At 65.5% G+C, this 19,751-nt stretch overlaps 3 protein-coding genes across 4 annotated transcripts; 2 read left to right on the plus strand and 1 right to left on the minus strand.

Annotated features, from left to right (window-relative positions):
* Positions 1 to 66: 66 nt before the first annotated feature.
* Positions 67 to 2,469, plus strand: B3GNT3 (UDP-GlcNAc:betaGal beta-1,3-N-acetylglucosaminyltransferase 3). Its single transcript, XM_014284187.3, is given in 3 exon segments — positions 67 to 1,191; positions 1,193 to 1,247; positions 1,249 to 2,469. Coding segments are annotated over 3 exon segments (1,233 nt in total). The 5' UTR covers positions 67 to 892; the 3' UTR covers positions 2,128 to 2,469.
* A 616-nt stretch (positions 2,470 to 3,085) lies between these two features.
* Positions 3,086 to 12,218, minus strand: JAK3 (Janus kinase 3). Of its 2 annotated transcripts, none has more exons than XM_055707970.1 (24): positions 12,066 to 12,218; positions 11,452 to 11,664; positions 11,239 to 11,362; positions 11,025 to 11,136; positions 10,261 to 10,406; positions 9,712 to 9,994; positions 9,580 to 9,633; positions 9,270 to 9,427; positions 8,942 to 9,053; positions 8,507 to 8,693; positions 7,843 to 7,964; positions 7,619 to 7,750; positions 7,449 to 7,533; positions 7,215 to 7,348; positions 6,546 to 6,684; positions 6,309 to 6,460; positions 5,197 to 5,347; positions 4,988 to 5,127; positions 4,575 to 4,764; positions 4,339 to 4,463; positions 4,009 to 4,181; positions 3,814 to 3,931; positions 3,590 to 3,700; positions 3,086 to 3,506 (listed from the first exon to the last, which is right to left on the minus strand). In XM_055707970.1, the coding sequence occupies exons 2-24, from the start codon at positions 11,654 to 11,656 to the stop codon at positions 3,390 to 3,392; spliced, it is 3,270 nt and encodes a 1,089-aa protein (XP_055563945.1). In that variant the 5' UTR covers positions 11,657 to 11,664; positions 12,066 to 12,218; the 3' UTR covers positions 3,086 to 3,389. The 2 variants fall into 2 exon arrangements, with proteins under 2 accessions (XP_055563945.1, XP_055563943.1); XM_055707968.1 differs by having other exon boundaries at positions 9,511 to 9,633.
* An 863-nt stretch (positions 12,219 to 13,081) lies between these two features.
* On the plus strand, positions 13,082 to 19,441 carry SLC5A5 (solute carrier family 5 member 5). The gene is made up of 16 exons (XM_055706705.1): positions 13,082 to 13,118; positions 13,642 to 13,822; positions 14,026 to 14,539; positions 14,639 to 14,704; positions 15,025 to 15,076; positions 15,207 to 15,274; positions 15,337 to 15,491; positions 15,605 to 15,745; positions 16,434 to 16,563; positions 16,721 to 16,809; positions 16,931 to 17,043; positions 17,517 to 17,587; positions 17,841 to 17,927; positions 18,235 to 18,440; positions 18,972 to 19,075; positions 19,163 to 19,441. The coding sequence occupies exons 1-16, from the start codon at positions 13,082 to 13,084 to the stop codon at positions 19,390 to 19,392; spliced, it is 2,244 nt and encodes a 747-aa protein (XP_055562680.1). The 3' UTR covers positions 19,393 to 19,441.
* The last annotated feature ends 310 nt before the right edge of the window (positions 19,442 to 19,751 follow it).

Below are 19,751 nucleotides of genomic sequence, written 5' to 3' on the forward strand. Positions count from 1 at the left end.
CTCCCCGGGGACCGCGGTGCTGCGAGGCTGGGGGAAGCTGAGGCAGGGAGCCAGCAGTGCTTGGCCAAGCCCTTTCCTTGCGCCCGTGGGTGCCACTGTCCCCCCTGCGGCAGGTGGGTGGGCGCACGGACGGGCGGGCAGGGGGAAGATCCCTGCAGAGGTACCTGTGCCGCTGGGGCCACCGCACTCCCAGCTCCAGGAGAGGCACAGTGTAAGGATGGCACCGAGCTGGCTCTGCAACAAGGTACCAGGGGGGTGTGGGGGGCTCTCTGTGGGGGCTCATGGCTCTTTGCAGTGAAGCAGGGTCCGAGCTGGTGCCGGATCCGTCCCCGGCTGGCTGGGCTCTGCGTGGTGCCGGTGGACGAGCGGCAGATGAGCTCTTGCTGGGGTCCCCACGTGCTGCCCGGGGGACCCCTGTCCTGGTACTTTGTCTCTGAGGGTGAGGGCTGCTGGCAGCAAACCCAGGTGGGCTCCTTGCAGCAGGGACCACCCCACCACCTCCCCCCTATGCCATGAGCCAGTGCAAACTCCTTGGGTCCCTGCCCCGTGCCAGCGGGTCCCGGGGGGCTGCAGGTCCTTGGAGGCTGCACACCCTTGCTGGTCATCCCCAGGTTTTGGGGCTGTGCTTGGTCTCCCAAAGGAGAATGACCCCATCCCAGCACCAGCATTTTGTTGCTCTCCTTGGTTCTGCCACACGTTTCCTGGCGCGGCCGGAGGTGTCAGACCCTGTGCTGCACCCAAGGGTGCCCTGCCCAGCCCGGGCGCTCCCTGCATGGCAGCAAACACCTCGCTGGCTGCCGGTGGCACAGTGTGACCGTGCAGCACGGTGGGGGGCATCTCCCCGTTCCCCTCTGCATACCTGGAGCTCTGTGGTCCAGCTCCACAGGGAAAGATGCTGTGCCCTGGCATGGGGCATCTCTCTGTTGTGGATGCCCGCGGGTTTGCGGCGTCGAGTGGTGCCAAACCCACTCCCCATCTCTTGCAGAGCATGTCCCTGTGGTGCCACAGGCTGGAGCTGTGGGGTCTGGTCACCGTGGGGCTCCTGGGCCTCTGCTACCTGCTCTGCTACAATGACCAGCTGTGGTCCAGCATGGCCCCTCAGCACAGCACCCCCCCTAGCCCCCAGGTGACCCCCAGCCTCCCCCCGCTCCGGGTTCTGCCCTCTCCTGCCCCATGCATGGCCAACACCTCTGCACAACATCTCCGGCTTCACCAAGCTGCCTGGCCATGTGCAGGACTTCATGCGGGTACCAGCACTGCCGGTCCTTCCCAGTACTGCTCAGCATCCCCGGCAAGTGCGGGGGGCCCCAGGGGTCCTCCAGCATCTTCCTCCTCTTGGCCATTAAGTCCTCACCGGTGAACTACGAGCGGCGGGAGGTGATCCGTAAGACCTGGGGGCAGGAGAGGACCTTTGAAGGAGCCTTCATCCGCCGAGTCTTCCTGGTGGGGGTAGCCCCGCGTGCCCGGGATGCCAAGAAGCTCAACCAGCTGCTGCGGCTGGAGCAGCGGGAGCACGGGGACGTGCTGCAGTGGGACTTCAGGGACACCTTCTTCAACCTGACGCTGAAGCAGGTGCTTTTCCACACCTGGCTGGTGGAGCACTGCCCCGGTGTCCGCTTCATCTTCAATGGGGATGATGACGTCTTCGTCAACACTGACAACGTTGTTCGCTTCGCAATGGCCACCCAGGGTGCCCAGGAGCAACACCTCATGGTGGGGCAGCTCTTTGTTAACAACAGCCCCGTCCGGCTCCAGCGCAGCAAGTACTTTGTGCCCATGCAGCTCCTGGCTTCCAGGCGGTACCCACCCTACTGTGGCGGCAGTGGGATGCTCATGTCCGGCTTCACTGCCCGCGTCATCTCCCGGGAATCACAGGACATCAGGCTCTTCCCCATCGATGACGTCTACCTGGGCATGTGTTTGGAGAAGGCAGGGCTGCTGCCTGCTTCCCACGCTGGCATCCGGACCATGGGTGTGGGGGTGCAAGCCAACGAAGACTCCTTCGATCCCTGCTACTACCGGGAGCTGATGCTGGTGCACCGCTTCGTGCCCTATGAGGTGGCGGTGATGTGGCAGGCCATCCACGAGCCCCAGCTGCTCTGTGGCAGGAGGGTGAGCATCTTCTAGGGGGGCCGAGGAGGACCGACAGCTTGGGGGAAAATGCCGGTGCAACCCAAGGGCCGCGTGGGCTGTGGTTTTTCCCACATCCCTGGGAGCTGCTGCTCGGTGCCTCCATACTGTGAGGGAGGGTCCTTACAGTCCCTGGGGCCACCCCTCACATCCACCATGGTCTCACTGGGCATGCAGAACAGCATCTGTGGTAGCTCCCACCATGGGGACTGCTGAGTGCCACCATGTGCCCATCCTGGCCCATTTCTGCCTGGTTTTACCCCAAATCTGCCCTCCCACGGCCAGTGGAGCCCTGAGGCATTGGAGGGAAAATAAATGAACCCATGTTGTTAATGAGGACAGGGTGTCTGGAGCCTTCCTGGGTGACAGGGGTGGCTTGGGGGGGGGGAGACCGTGGGCTCAGGGTGGGAGCAAGGGGAACCCCTGACCCCCCTGGGGTGGGCATTTACCCCCAGTGAGGGCCCTGCCCTGGGGGTGTGTGTGTGTGTGTCCCTTTGCAGAGTCCCCAAAATCCCTGGCTGTCCCCAGCCTGTGTGGCTGGTGATGACCTTCAGTGATGGTGGCCCTGGCCCCGGTGGGATGCTTGGCCCTGGGAGCAGACGGGGCCGGGCCCGGGGCCATGGGAGGGGGATTTAACAGCAAAGCCTGGCAGGATGGTGTCATGGTCACAGCTGCCACCTGCCCAAGCCTCGGGGTGCTGAGCCACGGGTACCATGCGGTGCTGTGCCATGGGTGCCACCGTGGCAGAGCCAGTGCAATGGCTCTATGGGCACATGAGGACATCCGCACCCTCGGGCCAGGGCACCCACTGGAGCCACCCCCTGGGAAAGCCCACGGGGAGTGCAGAGCCTGGGATCCCTGCACTGGGATGTGCGGTGCGGCCCCCCCCGCCCCGTGTCCCCTCTCCCTGCATGTCCCCTCCCCCTGTGCATCCCCTCTTGCCTCACCCCAGCCGGCAAATTCACCAAACTTTACTAGAAAATGGCCAAATCCTGCCGTGGCGGGGGCAGCGACAGGCAGAAGGGGGGTCAAAGACAAGCAGCATCACATGGGGGTCCTGCCGGCTGCGGAGGAGGGGGAGACAGGGCAGCATTGCATGGCGGGGGTGCAAGGGGGGCTGTGTCCCCCCACACTGCATCCCCTCTCTGGCCCCGCAGCCCTTAAAGCACGTGGGAGCGTCGCTGCGGCCATGTGTCAGTCTGCCACCACCTGGTGCTGGGGGGTGGCTGGGGTCCCAGTTGGGGGGTGGCCGGGGGGGGCTACCCACGGGCTTTGCTCCGGCCATCCTTCAGCGCCTCAATCTTGGGGGCCAGGTCCCCAAAGGTGGGTCTGGCACCAGGGGTGAAGGCCCAGCAGCTCAGCATCAGCGTGTAGACCTGGGGAGAAGGGATGGGGCCACCACAGGAGTGTGTTGGTGGCCCCCCAGGACCCCTACCGGACCCTGGGACCGCCGCCTCACCTCCACTGGGCAGCCGGCTGGCGCTGGGAGACGCTGGTTGTCCTTCAGGAGCTCCAGCAAGTGGCAGATGATCTGTGCCATCTTCTCGGCGCCCATCATGCGGAGAAACTCCTACAGGGATGGCCATCAGCACCCGGCCACTGCGGCCACACCCAGGGGGCTCCTACCAAAGGTAGTGGGCCCAGGGTGGGGGCAGCGGGACCCCTGTCCCAGGGGGGTCTTACCTCCGAGGGGCTCTTGCTCTTGTTGCCATAGGTGAAGAGCTCATAGAGGAGGACCCCGAAGCTCCAGATATCGGATGCTCGGGAGAAGACGTTGTCTGTCAGGGACTCAGGCGCGTACCTGCCAGTGGGAGGATGCTGAGCACCGCATCCAGCCGCGCTGGCAGCCCCATGTCCCCCAGCCGGTGCCACCCTCACCAGAACACGGGGCTCTGGCCAGGCTCTCGCACTACGTAATAGTCCTTGTCCTGCGGCAGCAGCTTGGCCAGCCCGAAGTCCCCGATCTTGACGTGGGTCTCGCTCTCCACCAGGATGTTCCTGCTGGCCAGGTCCCGGTGCACGCAGCGCTGTGCCCCCAGGTACTCCATGCCCTGCGTGGGACACAGCCGCTTGCTGGGACCAGGACCCAGCAGCATCCCCGGGCGCTCATCCCAGCTGGGCTGCGATCCCCTGGATGAGCCGTGGCATTGCTCCGACCCGGCTGTGGGGGAGTGAGACCCCCTTTGCTGCCAGCCCCTGGGGTCCCACCTTGCAGATCTGCCAGGCGTAGAGGAGCAGGGTCCTGTGCTCCAGGCGGGGCTGGTTCTTCTGCAGGTAGTCCCGCAAGCAGCCGTTGGGCAGGTACTCCATCACCAGCCGCAGCCCTCGCCACCCTGCACACACATCCATCACCCGCCAGCCGGGATGCGGGCAGAGCCGGGGCTGGGTGCAGGCAGCATGGCTGCGGGGAACCCTGCCCACCCCCTGCCCCACGCTGTGCTCACCCCGGCTGTAGCACACCCCCCGGTACTGGACAATGAAGTCGTGCTGCAGGGAGTGCAGGATCTGGATCTCCCTCTCGAAATCCAGCAGCTCCTTGGCCGAATCCTGCTGCAGCTTCTTCACCGCCACGAGCTCGCCCGTGCTGTCACCCAGCGGGTCGTAGCGGCACAGCTCCACACTCCCAAAGTTGCCCTGGCCGGGGAGAGCCGGGTGGGAATGCTGGGGTGCCTTGGGGGGCCCCAGAGACCCCCACCATGTTCCCAGCACCTGGTGTGTCCCCCAGACCCCACGCACAGGGCACAAACTAAGCGAGCAGGGGATGTTTCATGCCCCAAATGCAGGGGGGGGTGTGTGCAAGAAACTTGTGCACTAAATCTTGGGGGATGGGGTCCCCTCTTCCCCCCACCCTCCTCACCTTGCCCAGCAACGAGATGTACTTGAGGTGCCGCTCCTCGAAGTGCGTGGGGTCCTGGCACATGGTGAGGGGCTCGTACCCCCAGAAGCTGTCCCGGGGTGTTACGGTCATGGGTGACACGTCTGAGAGCAGCTCATAATCTGGGGCAGGTGGGTGGTGAGGGCACCGCGGGGATCTGGAGCCCAGCCCCCCACCACCCCAGGGCTCACCAGAGGTGATGAGGCTGTTGAGGTCCCGGATGAGGGCGCGGAAGCAGGGCCGCCGGCAGGGCTGGTAGTCCATGCACTGGGCGATGAGTGTGGCCAGCTCCGTCCACTTTGGTGCAGGGAGCTGGAGGCAGCTCTGGTAGAAATCCAGCTTCTGCGAGGGTGGGAGAGGGTGCTCAGGCTGGCTGTGGGTGCCTGGCCCTGTGACCCCCCCCCCATGCAGACCCTGAACAGCCCACCCACTTCTCACCAGGCTGTGCAAACCCCTCACCGTGAGCATCCCCCAAAGGCTGTGGGACATGAGGCTGGGGGCTGGTTATAGCTGGTCCCTGCAGTGCCAGACCCTGCAGCCACCTCCACTGGACACTGGGTCTGGGGGGCTCCGGAGCCCTGTGAGACCGCAGCTCTAGGTGCTATGGGTGCCCTGGGTGCCCATGTCCCCCCAGCCATGCCCCTTCTCCAGTGTGACCTGGGCCACCACAGAAATCCTGGGCTGGGACAGGTGGCACGTTGTCTTCTCTGGGCAGTGGATAAGTAAGGAGAACCCATGTGCAGTGGGATGGGGCAGGAGAGTCGGGATGGGGCAGGAGGGTCAGGATGCTGAGGACTGTGATGCAGTGGGATGGGGCAGGAGGGTCAGGATGCAGTGGGATGGGGTGGGAGGAACAGGACTGTGATGCAGTGGGATGGGGCAGGAGGGTCAGGATGCTGAGGACTGGGATGCAGTGGGATGGGGCAGGAGGGTCAGGATGCAGTGGGATGGGGCAGGAGGGTCAGGACTGGGATGCAATGGGATGAGGCAGGAGGGTCAGAATGCAGCAGGATGGGGTGGGAGGAACAGGACTGTGATGCAGTGGGATGGGGCAGGAGGGTCAGGATGCTGAGGACTGGGATGCAGTGGGATGGGGCAGGAGGGTCAGGATGCAGTGGGATGGGGCAGGAGGGACAGGACTGGGATGCAGCAGGATGGGGCAGGAGGGTCAGGATGCAGCGGGATAGGGCAGAAGAGACAGGGCTAGGATGCAGTGGGATGAGGCAGGAGGGTCAGGACTGGGATGCAATGGGATGGGGCAGAAGAGTCAGGACTGGGATGCAGCGGGATGGGGCAGCCTCACCTTCTGGGGCTCCAGCAGGCTCACAGGCATGTTGCCACCACTGAAGATCTCCCAGAGGGTCGCCCCGAAGCTCCACTTGTCAGCCGGCAGCGCCAGGCTCTTGGGGTCACTAAGGCACTCGGGGGCCACCCAGGGGATGCGCTCCACCAGCACTGGGGGGAGGGGGGCGGCCCTGCTCAGCACCCACCGGGGAGGCCCTGCCACCCCCCAACGTGTCAGGTCAGCCCCGGCACTTACTGTCCTTGGCCAGGACGGTGATGCTGACTCCGGGGTCATTGAGCTTGATGAAGGGGGGGCTGCCGCTGGCCACATCCCCCTCCCGGGTCAGCAGCACCTTCTTGGCAGAGACATTGCCGTGTGTGATCTTCTTGTCCTCCTGGGGAGGGGCGAGGGGCGAGGACCATCAATGTTGCCCCAGCCTGTGGGGCAGCCCCATGCACAGGGCTGAGCTGGTGCCAGCCGGGGTGAGTCAACAGGGATGTGTGGGAGCCGTGGGATGTGGATGTGGGGGGGCAGTGGGCCATGGGTGGGTGGGGGCTGTGGGACATGGATGCATGGGGGCCGTGGGACATGGATGGGTGGGGGACATGGGATGTGGATGCGTGGGGGCCACAGGATGTGGATGTGGGGGGGGCCATAGGCCATGGGTGGGTGGGGGCTGTGGGACATGGATGCATGGGCGCTGTGGGATGTGGATGCGTGGGGGCCATGGGATGTGGATGCGTGGGGGCCACAGGACACGGATGCACAGGTGCTGAAGGATGCAGACAGGAGCCACAGGACACGGATGCATTGCAGCTGCAGGACATGGATGCATGGGATCCGGGGGATGCTGACATGCAGGAGCTGCAGGACACACGGACCACGGGACACCACCGCTTGGCACCGTGCCAGCAGCTGGCTCACCAGGTAGTTGAGGGCGTACGCCAGCTGCTTGGCCACCTGCAGCTTCCAGCTCGTTGTCACCTTGCCCTCGCCATGCTTCTTCTTCAGGTAGAGGTCCAGGGGCCCGTACCTGACGTACTCCTGCACCATGATGCCTGCGAGGGGGGTGGGTGGCACAGGTGGCTCTGGCACTCACCCTCCCAGCGGGGTGCGGCCGCGGCACCACGGCGCCTGGTGAAGGGGACAGGCACTCACTGTCCTTCCCGAGGCTGACACCGTGCAGCAGGACCAGGTGCTTGTGGGAGAGCTGGCTCATGATGCTGGCTGCCTCCAGGAAGGACTGGGAGCGAGGAGAGGCTGGCTCAGGGGGGGCTGCGGGGGGACACCATCCCCCACTGTCAGGCTGGGAGCTGCTGCCGCCTCACCTCAGAGCAGTTGTGGTGGCTACTGTCCATGACCTTGAGCACCACGTTGGTCTGGTAGTACCCGTCCTCCTCCTGGTCCCGCTTGATGCCCTTGTAGATCTGGGTGAAGGAGCCCTGGCCCAGGTTCTCGCCCTGCCGCAGGAGGGGGACGCTGCTGGGGGGGTCCCTGGCCATGTGCCGCCGCCTACAAGTGTCCTGCCCCCCCCCCCCCCCCAGCCCCGTACCCGTGTGAGGCGCTGGGGGTCGATCTTGTGGAACATCATCTGGTTGAGGCTGCGGCGGGGGGCAGCGGGGGAGCCGGGGGGCTGGGGGCAGCCGCTCCGCACGATCAGCAGGTTGGACTTCTCTGGGGGAGGGGAGGGGGGCAGCTGTGAGGGGTGGCTGGGGCAGGCTGTGCCCAGGCTGTGTCCTCACACGGCCCACGCCATGATGTCACAGCCGGCTCCATGATGTCACAAAGCTCATCCTCTGACATGCACAGCCCGCGCTATGGTACCATATAGGCAGCTCTGTGATGTCACATGGCCCACTCTGATGATGTACCCTGCCCTGTGACCTCACACAAGCTGCTCTGTGATGTCACACAGCCCACTCTATGATAGTCTGCTCTGTGACATCACACAGTTTGCTCTGTGGTGATGCAGCCTGCCCTGTGACCTCACACAAGCCATGCTGTGATGTCACACAGCCTGCTCTGTGATGTCACACAACCTGCTCTGCGATGTCACGCAGCCTGCTCTGTGACACAGCCTGCCCTGTGACCTCACACAAGCCGCCCTGTGACATCACACAAGCCACCCTGTGATGTCACACAGCCTGCTCCCTGATGTCACAGCACCGGGGCGTGCGCAGCCCTGCCCTGTCGTCCCCCCCCAGCGGCGCTGTCACCTTTGGGCAGGGGTGAGCAGCAGGCAGCCAGGCGCATGCGGGCACCCTCTGCCTGCAGCCCGCAGCGCCCATAGGTGCCCAGCAGCTCCCGCAGGCTGCAGAATGGCCGGGTCACCCCTGAGAGCCAGAAATTCCCGTCCTCGTCCCTGCGGATCAGGCAGCGCTTGTAGTCCTGGCCGGAGCGGGTCTGCAGGGCAAGAGCTGGGCTCAGCGATGCGGGGTCCCCCTGGGAGCCCCCCAAACCCCTCCTGCCCTGTGGGTGCCTGCTGTGGCCCTGGATCTGTGTCCATCTCAATGGGCCATCGCTGGTGGCACCGTCCCAGCGAGCCAGCACCGAGTCTCAGCCCTGTGTTCCCCTCCCGGTGACACGCGCAGCACCCAGCACAGGAGCCCACGCGGTGCCAGCACCCAGTGCCAGTGCCAGTGCCACCTCACCTCAGCGCAGACGGTCAGCAGGTAGCTGTCGAAGTCCTGCGGGCTGCGGCGCAGCAGGTACAGCCCTGGCCGGCTCCCTGCCACCTTCAGCTTGTTCACCACAAACTCATAGCTGCGAACAGCAAGGCTGGGGCATCACCAGCGTGGGACCCCTCGGGGGGACCCTGGGGACCCCCACTGCTCACCCCTCCACCATGGTGTCCCCACAACTGGTAGGCACTGGGGTGGCCCCAGTGTCGCAATGGGGACTGGTGGCTCCTGCCCAAGTGAGTTCTTCCCTGGTCAACTGCAGGTTGGGGTTGGTGAGAGGGAGGGTCCTGGCACCCACCTGATGGGCCCGTGGCATTGGTTCTCCATGTCCTCCAGGAGCCGGGGGGGGGCCACCTCCTTGCAGAAGTAGTGGTGGGCATCTGCCGTCAGGCGGTAGTAGCCATCAATAAGAGCCACGAAGGAGCGGGCTTCCCGCAGCGTGGGGAACTCCACCTCCTGGGGTCAGGCAGGGGGGTCAGCCCTGTGCCAGCCGAAGCCCCCCACCACTCCAGGGCTCCCCCCCCACACCCCCGGCTCACCAGCACCCGGTTGTCCGTCTTGGTGAGGGTGACCACGCGGTTCTCCACGGGGCTGCCCTCCCGGCTCACCTGCTTGATGCTGATGTCAGCGATGTCGGGGAAGTCGCAGAAGTGCTGGCGACTCTGTGGGGGACACGACCGGGGGGGTTGGCCACCACCTCCCCCACCATGGGACCCCCCAGCAGAGCCACCCACCCTCACCTCAGAGCCACCACAGCTCCAGGAGATGCCATTCTCGCCGGCCACGTGGATGGTGATGGCCGTGGCAGAGCCAGGCAAGCGGACACAGAAACTTTCCTCTGCCCAGTGCCGCTGCAGCCGCTCCAGGTCCAGCAGGTACTTGAGCTTCAGGTAGCGCCTGTCCGTCTGGCAGCCGCTGATCTTCCGCAGGGATTTGTGGAAGCGGTGGCGGATGCGCTTGCGGGTGAGGAAGCTGTGCTGCTGGATCTGGCACCGCAGCGACTCAGGGATGCAGGACTTGTAGCTGCCGGCGATGGGGAAGCAAAGTAGGGTGGGTATCGGGCTGTCCCAGTGGGTGCTGGGCTATCCCCAGGGATGCTGGGCTGCCCCCATGGGTGCTGGGCTGCCCCCAGGGATGCTGGACTGTCCCAGTGGGTGCTGGGCTGCCCCAAGGGATGCTGGGCTGCCCCCAGTTATGCCAGGATGTTCCCAGGGATGCCGGGCTGTCCCAGTGGGTGCCGGGCTGTCCCCAGGGATGCCGGGCTGTCCCCCACCAAGCCCCCAGCTCACCTGATATGGCTGAAGACCTCGTCAGGGCTCTGCCGCTTCTCTTTGGCCATGCGCAGCATGTCCAGCACAGCCAAACTCAGGCACTCCTCCTGCCTGGGCAGGCTCAGCGCCACTTCCACGCGGCCCCCGATGAAATCGCTGCGGGACTAGGGAGGGTGCAGGGGCTGAGTTGGGGGGCGTCCCCGTGCCAGCCCCCCACTCCCCGCACTGGGTGCATCTCCCGCCTGAGGATGCTACAACCAAGGCGCCTGATGTACCCCAAGACCTCCAGTTTGGGCACAAGGCTATGGCAGGTATCATTCACCCCCCCAGCTAACAGAAGCTTCCACAGTGGCTCCTGCTTGCCCCCCTATCATGCTGGACTGCCTATAGGGTGCTGAGGTGACTCCAGCCCCAGCCCTGTGCCCCCCTGAGTCACATCCTGCCCCAGGCTCTGGTTCCCTGCTGCTGCCCAGGGGCCAGTGGAGCCAGCTCCATCCCTGGGGCATGCACCACTCCAAGGGACACAGTGACCCCCTCCTCAGCAACCTGGGGTGCCCCATGCCTAGTGTGGGATGTCCATGAGCAGCTCTGGCTGAGTTGGGTAGGAGGACCCATAGCCAGGGACTGATGGGTGCTGGAGGAGGAGAAGGTTGGCATGGCCCAGGGCGGTGAAGGGCATGGCTGTGCTGAGGTTAACACGTACCAGACACCTGAGAAACCACACAGGACCCCACCTGCAGTCACAGTGTTGGGGACAGAGACGCCAGCCTGGCAGGGCTCACCTGGGCAAACAGGTAATCGATGACAGGGTAGTCCAGGACGGGGCTGGCCCGGTCGTTCAGCAGTTGGAAGCGGTGGGACTGTCCCAGCCCGCACCAGTTGGGGAAGAGGAACCTGATGGGGAGAACGGAGAGGGCTCAGCACCACATCCCCCTTAGCGCACAACCCCTACCAGCCATCAGAGACTCCCCAGGGAGCCACATCCCTGGGCTGTACCTGATCCTGTATACCACCACCTGGCTGCAGGAGTCATCCACGGTGAAGAGGTGGTTGGGGGGGAACCAGCAGCTGAGGTCCTCGGTGGCGAGGGCAAAGAGTGGGTGGCAGACGGGCAGCACGCCTGGGGACAGAGATGGGTGCTGGGGCCCCCCACCAAGGACAGGCACGGCCATTGCCCCCAGCCCACCGGCGCTGGGGGGTGATGCTCACCACAGGCTTTGGCAGCGCGGACACAGAGCTCCTCGGCCGTGTACTCGCCGAAGGTGAAGGTGAGGATGCCGGTGGTGGTGCCGGGGGGGCTGTGCAGGGGGGGTGCCCAGTGGTACAGGTACACCTGGAGGGTGCCAGTCTCGGTGGAGGAGAAGCTGCAGGAGCGCTCCCCGATCAGCGGGGTGTCCTCGCCCAGCGGGGCCATGGCAGGCACTGCAAGGACAGGGGGGGCTCTGTCGGCACCATGGTCCCCCCAGTAGCAGTACCGTGCCCCCCACCATGTGGGGCAGGATCTTGCCCCCCACATGCCCTTCCCCTTAGCACCCTTCCCCAGGTAAAACCCCGCAGCCAAGCCTGCAGCATCTCCAGGACTGCGGTCAGCCTGTCCTGGGAAGGATGAAGGGGAGACTGAGGCACACAGCTGTTTCTCCAGACACGTGGATAAACCCACCCTCCCCAGGCTGTCCCACAGCCTCTCCTCCTCGCCAGCTGGCCCAGGGCTGCGCGCCTATGCCCTGCATCGCTCCCAGGCATGGGCAGGGAGGACTCGGCTCCATCCTGGTGCCCGGCTAGGCTGGCCAGACCTCGCGAAGCCCCCTGTGCCAGTGTGGTACCTGCTGCCGTGCTGATGGCCTCGCTGGCACCCGTGTGCTCTGGCCCTGGGGAGCAGGTCCTGGGCACAGCTCTGCCACCGTGTCGGGGTTCCTGGGCTGCGTAGGCGGCTGCTCGGAGGCTGCGAGCGAAGGAGAGAGTCAAAAAGTCCCCTCGGTGACTTCCTTCCTGCCCGCAGCCTCCTCGGCGGGTGGCTTCCTGCCAAGGGAGGAGGTACAGGCTGGGGGGCAGAAAGGAGCCACCGCAGGGGGCAGGGACCAGCCGGGGTGGGGTGAAGGGGCAGGAAGCCCTGGGCACCCCACTTGGTGCTGAGCACCCTGACGAACCCAGGCACCTGGCTGGTCCTGCTTCCTCCTGGTGCTGTGGGTACCGCAGGGATGGGCGATGCTCTGCCAGGGCATCCCGGTCCCCATTCCGTCCCACCCCACCACGCATGGCGAGGGGCTGGATGCTGCCCACAGACCCCTGACCCCTGCATCACATTGCAGGGACCCTCCCTGCCCCACTCACAGCCCTGGTAGGATGAGCTCAGCCCCTTCGCCCCAGTCCTGCCCTGGCCAGCCCAGCCCTGGGGTGCCACCGGTGCCACCGTGCCCTTGGGATCGCCATGGGTCTGGGCATGTGCTGGGGGCTGGGGACATGCAGCATCGCACGCACCCACCAGCGGATGTGGCAGGGCTCGGTAGCCGCCACTCAGTGTTTTTTCCCTTTCTGCCACTCCAACCAGCCCAGCAAAGGGGCGCAGCCGGGGCAGAGGCTGGGAAGGGGGTACTGTTCCCCCCTCATCCCGAAGGACAGGCAGTGGGGACAAGGCCACCAGGGCTGGAGCCAGACCCTGGGCACCAGGAGCCCTCCTCTGGTGATGCCTCCGAAGGGACGGTACCCCCGTGCCCCCGCAGTGGCTCCGTCCCCATGTCAGGGCTCTTCCCTGGTCTTGACCCCAGGATTTGAAGGGAAATTCCCATGGGACAAACTTGTCCAGGGGCCAGATGAAACAACACAGCCTTTGTGCTGGGGAATGAGGAAGCCAGCCCAGCCCCACACCTACGTGCCACGTATGACAACGGCTGGAGCCATCCTCCCATCCCTGTGCTCACCGGAGCCACCAGCCAGCTCCCGTGCTCACCACACTGCCCGCCGGGGTGCTGGGTGCTATGCCACCACTTGGGGTGGCCTGGGGTTAGCGGGTGCCAGCATGTGCAGGAGGGAAGAGGTTATGGATGTGACCCTCGACGGCTCCATCCTCCCTGCTTAGGGTCCCTCCCAGATGCCCACACCCCGGGCTGAAGGAGCTGGAGGCACAGCCAGACCCTCACTGTGGTCTTGTCACCTCACTGCCACCTCAACGGCCACCAAGGACATCACAGCCACCTCCTCCCACCCATCGGGCTCCCCACATCCTCAGGGACCCCTGTACCAGCCCCCTGCTCTCCTCACCACCTCAGCCCCGGGTTTCTGCCGCTGCGGCAGCTGCCTGCAACCCCACTGCTTTTTTCTGGGTAAAGGTTTAGGGTTGGTTTGTTTTGTCCCCTTGGCTGGAGATAAATTTGGCTCCGCCGGCGGCTCTGCCCCTCCCAGTTTGTGCTGGTGGTGGCCGACGGGGGGGGGGGGGGGGGGGGGGAGGATCGCTCCCGCACCCTGCTGTGAGCCTCAGGTGCCCGTCATCCCCGGAGCCACGGAGCCTCGGTGCCCGGTGCGCTCTGGAGCAGCTGGACCCGCCGCTGCCGCTCTCCTCTCGGTGCGGGCAAGGAACCAGGAGGTATTTCGGGCAATTCCCTTTGCAGCTCGGGCTCTGCCCTTGGCAGCCCAACACCCACCGGCTGCTCGGCACGGACCTTCCCCGGGATGGGGACAGGATGGGACAGGACGGGATGGGGCATCAGCCACTCTCACCGCTCCGTGCACCAACTGTTGCACGTTGAGTGTCGGTCAATAATTGCACGGAATTTTCTCCCCCTCCAGTTTGACCGCCCTCGGATGTACTGGTGCTGCCGTGCCCTGGCCTAGCTGTCCGTGCCACAACATCCCCGTGCTGCGGCCCCCTGCCGTGTCTCTGTCCCCCTGCAGGTGCCTGGCTGGGGGCTCCCCCTCTGCGGTCGCCACGCTGGCCCCGGCGGGGAGCCCGGAGGTGTGGGTGCCGGAGCGGCTCACCTTCAGCCTCTGGGACTACGGGGTCTTCGGGCTGATGCTGTTGATCTCCACCGGCATCGGGCTCTTCCACGGCCTTGCCAAAGGCGGCCAGAAAACCTCGGAGGATTTTTTCACGGGGGGACGACAGATGTCGGCGCTGCCCGTGGGGCTCTCACTCTCAGCCAGCTTCATGTCAGCCATCCAGGTGCTGGGGGTGCCGGCGGAGGCGTACCGGTACGGAGCCAAATTCCTCTGGATGTGTCTGGGGCAGCTGCTCAACACGCTGCTCACCGCCCAGCTCTTCCTCCCTGTCTTCTACCGCCTGGGGCTCACCAGCACCTATGAGGTGAGCACGGGGAGGGGGGACCCATCCTGCCCCGGTACAGCCCCTGGGGTGCCCCGATGCTGGGACAGCCCTGACGTGCTGCCTTGTCCTTGTCCCCAGTACCTAGAGCGGCGGTTCAGCAGAGGCGTCCGGCTGTGCGGGACCCTGCAGTACGTGGTGGCCACGGTGCGTGTCTGCGGTGCACGGGTGGGATGGGGACAGCGGGGACGTGGCACCCAGCAGGGGCTTGGATCTGGCCGTGCTGGTGCTGCCCTGAGCCCCTGGGAAGCATCCTCGTTCCCGTGCTCTTGTTTTCCATGCTCAAAGCAAATAGTGCTCGGTGGGAGCCTTGTTTTGAATGAAAACCCCAGTGTTTTCCCAGCGCTCTCGTGCTGGGCTTGGGCAGCACTGTCACACTAAACCCCCGTCCCCGTGGGCGCCACCGTCACCTGCCTGGCACCCGCGGTGCCAGGGAGATGGGGTGCTGATCCCCCCTCTTCCTACAGATGCTGTATACAGGGATCGTCATCTACGCCCCTGCCCTGATCCTCAACCAAGGTGCGGTGGGGAGGTGGGGGCTGCCCTACATCGTGTCCCTGACCCCACACTGGGGACATCTCAGCCCTGTCCCACCCCGGGCATCGTTTGCACCCTGGGGCCCTGCTCAGCACCTTCCCTTCTCCTTCAGTGACTGGTCTGGACATCTGGGCATCCCTGCTCTCCACCGGAGCCATCTGCACCTTCTACACCACCATAGTGAGTGAGAGAGGGGGGTCCCAGGGGTCCTCAGCACTCACTCATGGCTCCATCCGGCACAGGGCGGGATGAAGGCTGTCATCTGGACAGACGTCTTCCAGGTCTTTGTGATGCTCTCCGGCTTCATCGCCATCATCATCCGGGGGGTGCTGCTGGTGGGGGGTCCTGCCAGGGTGCTGGGCATCGCCACCAATGGCTCCAGGGTGAACTTTGGCGAGTGAGTCCCCGCACCCCTGTGTGTGCTGACCCCGCTAGCCCTGCCCCAGGGTGCCGGGGGTGGGTGCCAGCCCTGGCTCACCCCCCGCCATGGCGGTGTGCTGCTGTGCCCAGCTTCAATCCCGACCCGCGGAGCCGGTACACGGTGTGGACCTTCCTGCTGGGCGGCACGCTGGTCTGGCTCTCCATGTACGGTGTCAACCAGGCCCAGGTCCAGCGCTACGTGGCCTGCAGGACCGAGAGGGAGGCCAGGATGTGAGTCCTTGGTGCTGCAGGGATCCCCTGCGTCCTGCTCTGCCTGGGACAGTGATTGGGGGCGAGGGGCTGATCGGGGGGAGGTGGCTTGCACACCAGCCTGGCCCCCTTAGGGAGCCCAGTGCCTACAGCCCTGCACGGACCCTGCACCTTTGCACGGACCTTGCACCCCTGCATGGACCCTGCACTTTGCACAGACCCAGCACCCCTGCACAGACCCTGCACTCCTGCACTGCCCTTGCATGCTTGCATGGACCCTGCACCCCTGCATTGCCCCTGCATGCTCGTATGAACCTTGCACGCCTGCACAGACCCTATATCCTTGCACGGACCCCTGAACAGACCTGGCAGCCCTGCATGGATCCTGCAGCCCTGCACGGAGCTGGAACCTACCCAGCACCCTTGTACAGACCCTGCACCTCTGCATAACCCCTGCACTGCCCCTGCATGCTTGCACACCTTGCATCCCTGCACAGACCTTTGCACAGACCCTGTATCCTTGCACAGACCCTGCACCTGCACAGACCCTGTATCCTTGCATGGACCCCTGCACGCACCCCTGCATGGACGCTGTATCCTTCCACAGACCCTGTATCCTTGTACGGACCTTGCACCCCTGCACGGACCCTGCACCCTGCAGGGCCCCTGCCTCCCTGCTCAGCCGGGCGTGCTCCCGCTGCACTCGCAGGGCACTGCTGGTGAATCAAGTGGGGCTCTTCAGCATCGTCTCCAGTGCGGTGGCCTGTGGCCTGGTGATGTTTGCGCTGTACAAGGACTGCGACCCCCTCCTGGCTGGCTACATCTCAGCCCCCGACCAGGTACCGGTCCCCCGCCAGGTCTGCCCTCTTCAGCACCAAACTGAAGGCAGCAAGGTGGAGGGGTGAGAAGGGACCCCTAGGCCCCTGGCACAGCCCCGCTGCAGGGGCTGGGGTCCCCTGGGGTCCTGCCTCGCCCTGCAGCCGCCTCACCCTGCAGTACATGCCCTACCTGGTCCTTGACATCTTCGAGACGTCCCCGGGGGTGCCGGGTCTGTTCCTGGCCTGTGCCTACAGCGGGACCCTCAGGTGAGGACAGGGCACCCCTCGCCCCAAGGGGTCCCCACACCTCCCCGTGGAAGGGGGCTCCGGGCTCCCCCCGCAGGCTGCCGGCATGGGGGCTGAGCGCTGCCGCCTGCCTGCGCCCCAGCACGGCCTCCACCAGCATCAATGCCATGGCAGCCGTCACCGTAGAGGACCTCATCAAGCCCCGGCTGCCCACGCAGTCACCGCAGAGGCTGACCCTCATCTCCAAGGGGCTGTGTGAGTGGGCATGGCAGTCAGGCCGTGCTGTGCTGTGCCATGCTATGCCATGCAACGCTGTGCTGTGCTGTGCCATGCTGTGCCATGCTACCCCAACCTATCACATGCCATCCCATGCTATGCCACACATGCTCCTCCCATCTTGTGTTGCATGGCACTGTTTTGTGCCATGCTGCGCCATGCCATGTCGTGCTGCACTGAGCTGTGCTGTGCCATGGTGCACAGCATGGTGCCATGCCGTGCCGTGCCATGCCACGCCATGCTGCCCTGCACTGTGCCACGCTGTGCCATGCCATGCCGGGCCATGCGGGGCCATGCTGTGCTATGCCATGCCATGCCATGCCATGCCGTGCAGTGCTGTGCTGCACTGTGCCATACCATGCTGTGCCATGCCATGCCATGCTGTGCTGTGCTGTGCCACACCATGCCGTGCCATGCCGTGCTGTACTGAGCCTTTCCTGTCTCCCCCGCAGCACTCATCTACGGCACCTCGTGCATCACAGTGGCTGCTCTGGCCTCGCTGCTGGGTGGCGGTGTGCTGCAGGTGAGCCCCCCGCGCAGGGCCGCATCCGGCACAGGGCCGTGGTCACCCCGCAGACCCCTGCCCTTGCCCACCATGCCCGGCCAAGCAGGATCCGCCATGCACCACTGGGTGCCAGAGAGCCCTGGAGCCAGCTGGGCTGCCGCGGCAGGGGGGTCAGGGGCAAAGCCAAGCTCCATCCTTGTGCTCCTTGACCCCCCCAAGCCCCCCAGCCCCGCGCTGGGTGGCAAGGCAGAGCTCTCCGTCCCCCTTGCAGGGCTCCTTCACCGTCATGGGGGTGATCAGCGGCCCGCTGCTGGGCGCCTTCGTCCTGGGCATGTTCCTGCCCATGTGCAGCACAGCCGTGAGTCTGCAGCGGGGGGACTGGGGGAGCTCTGGGGGTCTTGCCACAGCCCCTGCCCTGGCCGTGAGTCTGCAGCAGGGGGACTGGGGAGGGACTCTGGGGGTCCCGCCGCAGCACCCTGCCCCGGCCATGAGTCTGCAGCGGGAGGACTGGGACTGGGGGGCTCCAGGGGTCCCACCACAGCCCGTTGAGGGGGGGGGTGGCTCTGGGGGTCCCGCTGCAGCCCACTGGGGTGTGGGGGTGGTTCCAGGGGTCCCGCTGCAGCCCCCTGCCCCGGCTGTGCCGCAGGACCCTCTCCTGTGCCCAGGGCGTGCTGGGGGGGCTGGGCGCTGGCTTCGCCTTCTCTTTCTGGGTGGCGGTGGGGGGCACCCTGTACCCCCCCAGCGCCGCCACCATGGGGGTGCTGCCCTCCTCTGTGGCCCACTGCCCACTCCGCAACCACACTGCTGCTGGGAACCGCACCGGCCTGCTGGGACCCCCGCCCACCCCCACCAAACCCCCGGCACTGCCACGGTGAGGAGCATCGCCCGGGGGGGGACCATTGTTTGGGGACGGGGGGGCAGGGCAGCAGGGGGGAGGCCTGGGGCGGGGGGGCTTCTGCGATGTCACAGCACTCGCTTTGTGCACTGTGACGTCAAAAAGCACTTTTCTTGTTCCTTGTGATGTCACAGTGCTTCCCCTGTTCGCTGTGACGCCACACCGCTCACTGACATCACACTTCTGTCTTTCTTCCGTGTGATGTCATGCTGCTTACCCTGTTCACCGTGATGTCACACCGCTTTCCCTGTTCACTGTGACATCACTCTGCTTTCCCTGTTTGCTGTGATGTCACACTGTTTTCTTTGTTCCTTGTGACATCACACCGCTTCCCCTGTTCACTGTGACGTCACACTGTTCTACCTGTTTGCTGTGATGTCACAGTGCTTTCCCTGTTTGCTGTGATGTCACACCACTTTCCCTGTTTGCTGTGACGTCACACCACTTTCCCTGCCGGCTGTGACGTCACACAGCTGTCCCTGCGGGCCCTGACCCCTCTCCCCACAGGCCAGCCATTGTGGGTGACTTCTACGCCATCTCATACTTGTACTACGGGGCGCTGGGGACCCTCACCACGGTGGTGGCGGGGGTCCTGCTCAGCTCCTTGCCAGGTGAGGCTGGGGGCGGGTGGGGACATGGCCCTGCACTGGGGTCCCCCCCCGGCCCGCCCCCCCGCCATGGCTCCCCCTTTCCCGCAGGGCTGACCAAGCAGCGGCAGCTGCCCCCAGGTGTGCTGTGGTGGGACATCACAAAGCAGATGTCCTCAGTGTCCCCCATGGGGGCCAGGACCCCTGGGGAGGAACCCCCGGGCAAGGCCGAAGCCCCCCTGATGCTGTTGGAGAGGCGGGACGGGGAGGGCGGCCCCTCCCGGGCCCCCCCCGAGTCCAGCACCACCACTGACCGGCTGCTGCAGGAGACCCACGTGTAGGGGGTGGGGGGTGGCCAGCCGCGATGGGACAGCGGGACAGGGGTCCCCAATAAAGGAGCTGTCACCCGGAGAAGCCTGTCCTTGGGGGGCTAGGGGGGGCCAGGGGACATGGGTGCCCATCCCTCCGGGGGTGCAGCTGGGCTGGTATGCAGGGGACAGACTGCAGGGGGACATGGGGACAGGGAAATGGGGGGACAGGGGGACATGGGGACAGGGGAATGGGGGGACATGGGGACAGGGACACACGAGGACAGGGGAACAGGGGGGATGGGGGGACATGGGGACAGGGGTGGGGGATAGGGGAGTGGGGGATGGGGGGACAGGGGGATATGGGGACAGAGGGATAGGGGGAAATGGGG

The sequence above is a fragment of the Falco cherrug genome, chromosome 4, assembly GCF_023634085.1.
Source record: "Falco cherrug isolate bFalChe1 chromosome 4, bFalChe1.pri, whole genome shotgun sequence".
Classification (NCBI taxonomy): domain Eukaryota; kingdom Metazoa; phylum Chordata; class Aves; order Falconiformes; family Falconidae; genus Falco; species Falco cherrug.

Bases quoted from the DNA above. Each gene is read 5' to 3' on its own strand.
- SLC5A5 (XM_055706705.1), top strand. From the start codon at position 13,082: ATGAGGAAGCCAGCCCAGCCCCACACCTACGTGCCAC. The intron at 14,705-15,024 runs GTGCGTGTCTGC...CTCTTCCTACAG, and splicing joins TGCAGTACGTGGTGGCCACG to ATGCTGTATACAGGGATCGT. The intron at 15,492-15,604 runs GTGAGTCCCCGC...TGCTGTGCCCAG, and splicing joins TCCAGGGTGAACTTTGGCGA to CTTCAATCCCGACCCGCGGA.
- JAK3 (XM_055707968.1), bottom strand. From the start codon at position 11,656: ATGGCCCCGCTGGGCGAGGACACCCCGCTGATCGGGGAGCGCTCCTGC. The intron at 4,765-4,987 runs GTGAGGAGGGTG...CTCCCCGGCCAG, and splicing joins ACATCTCGTTGCTGGGCAAG to GGCAACTTTGGGAGTGTGGA. The intron at 3,701-3,813 runs GTAAGACCCCCC...CCATCCCTGTAG, and splicing joins AGAGCAAGAGCCCCTCGGAG to GAGTTTCTCCGCATGATGGG.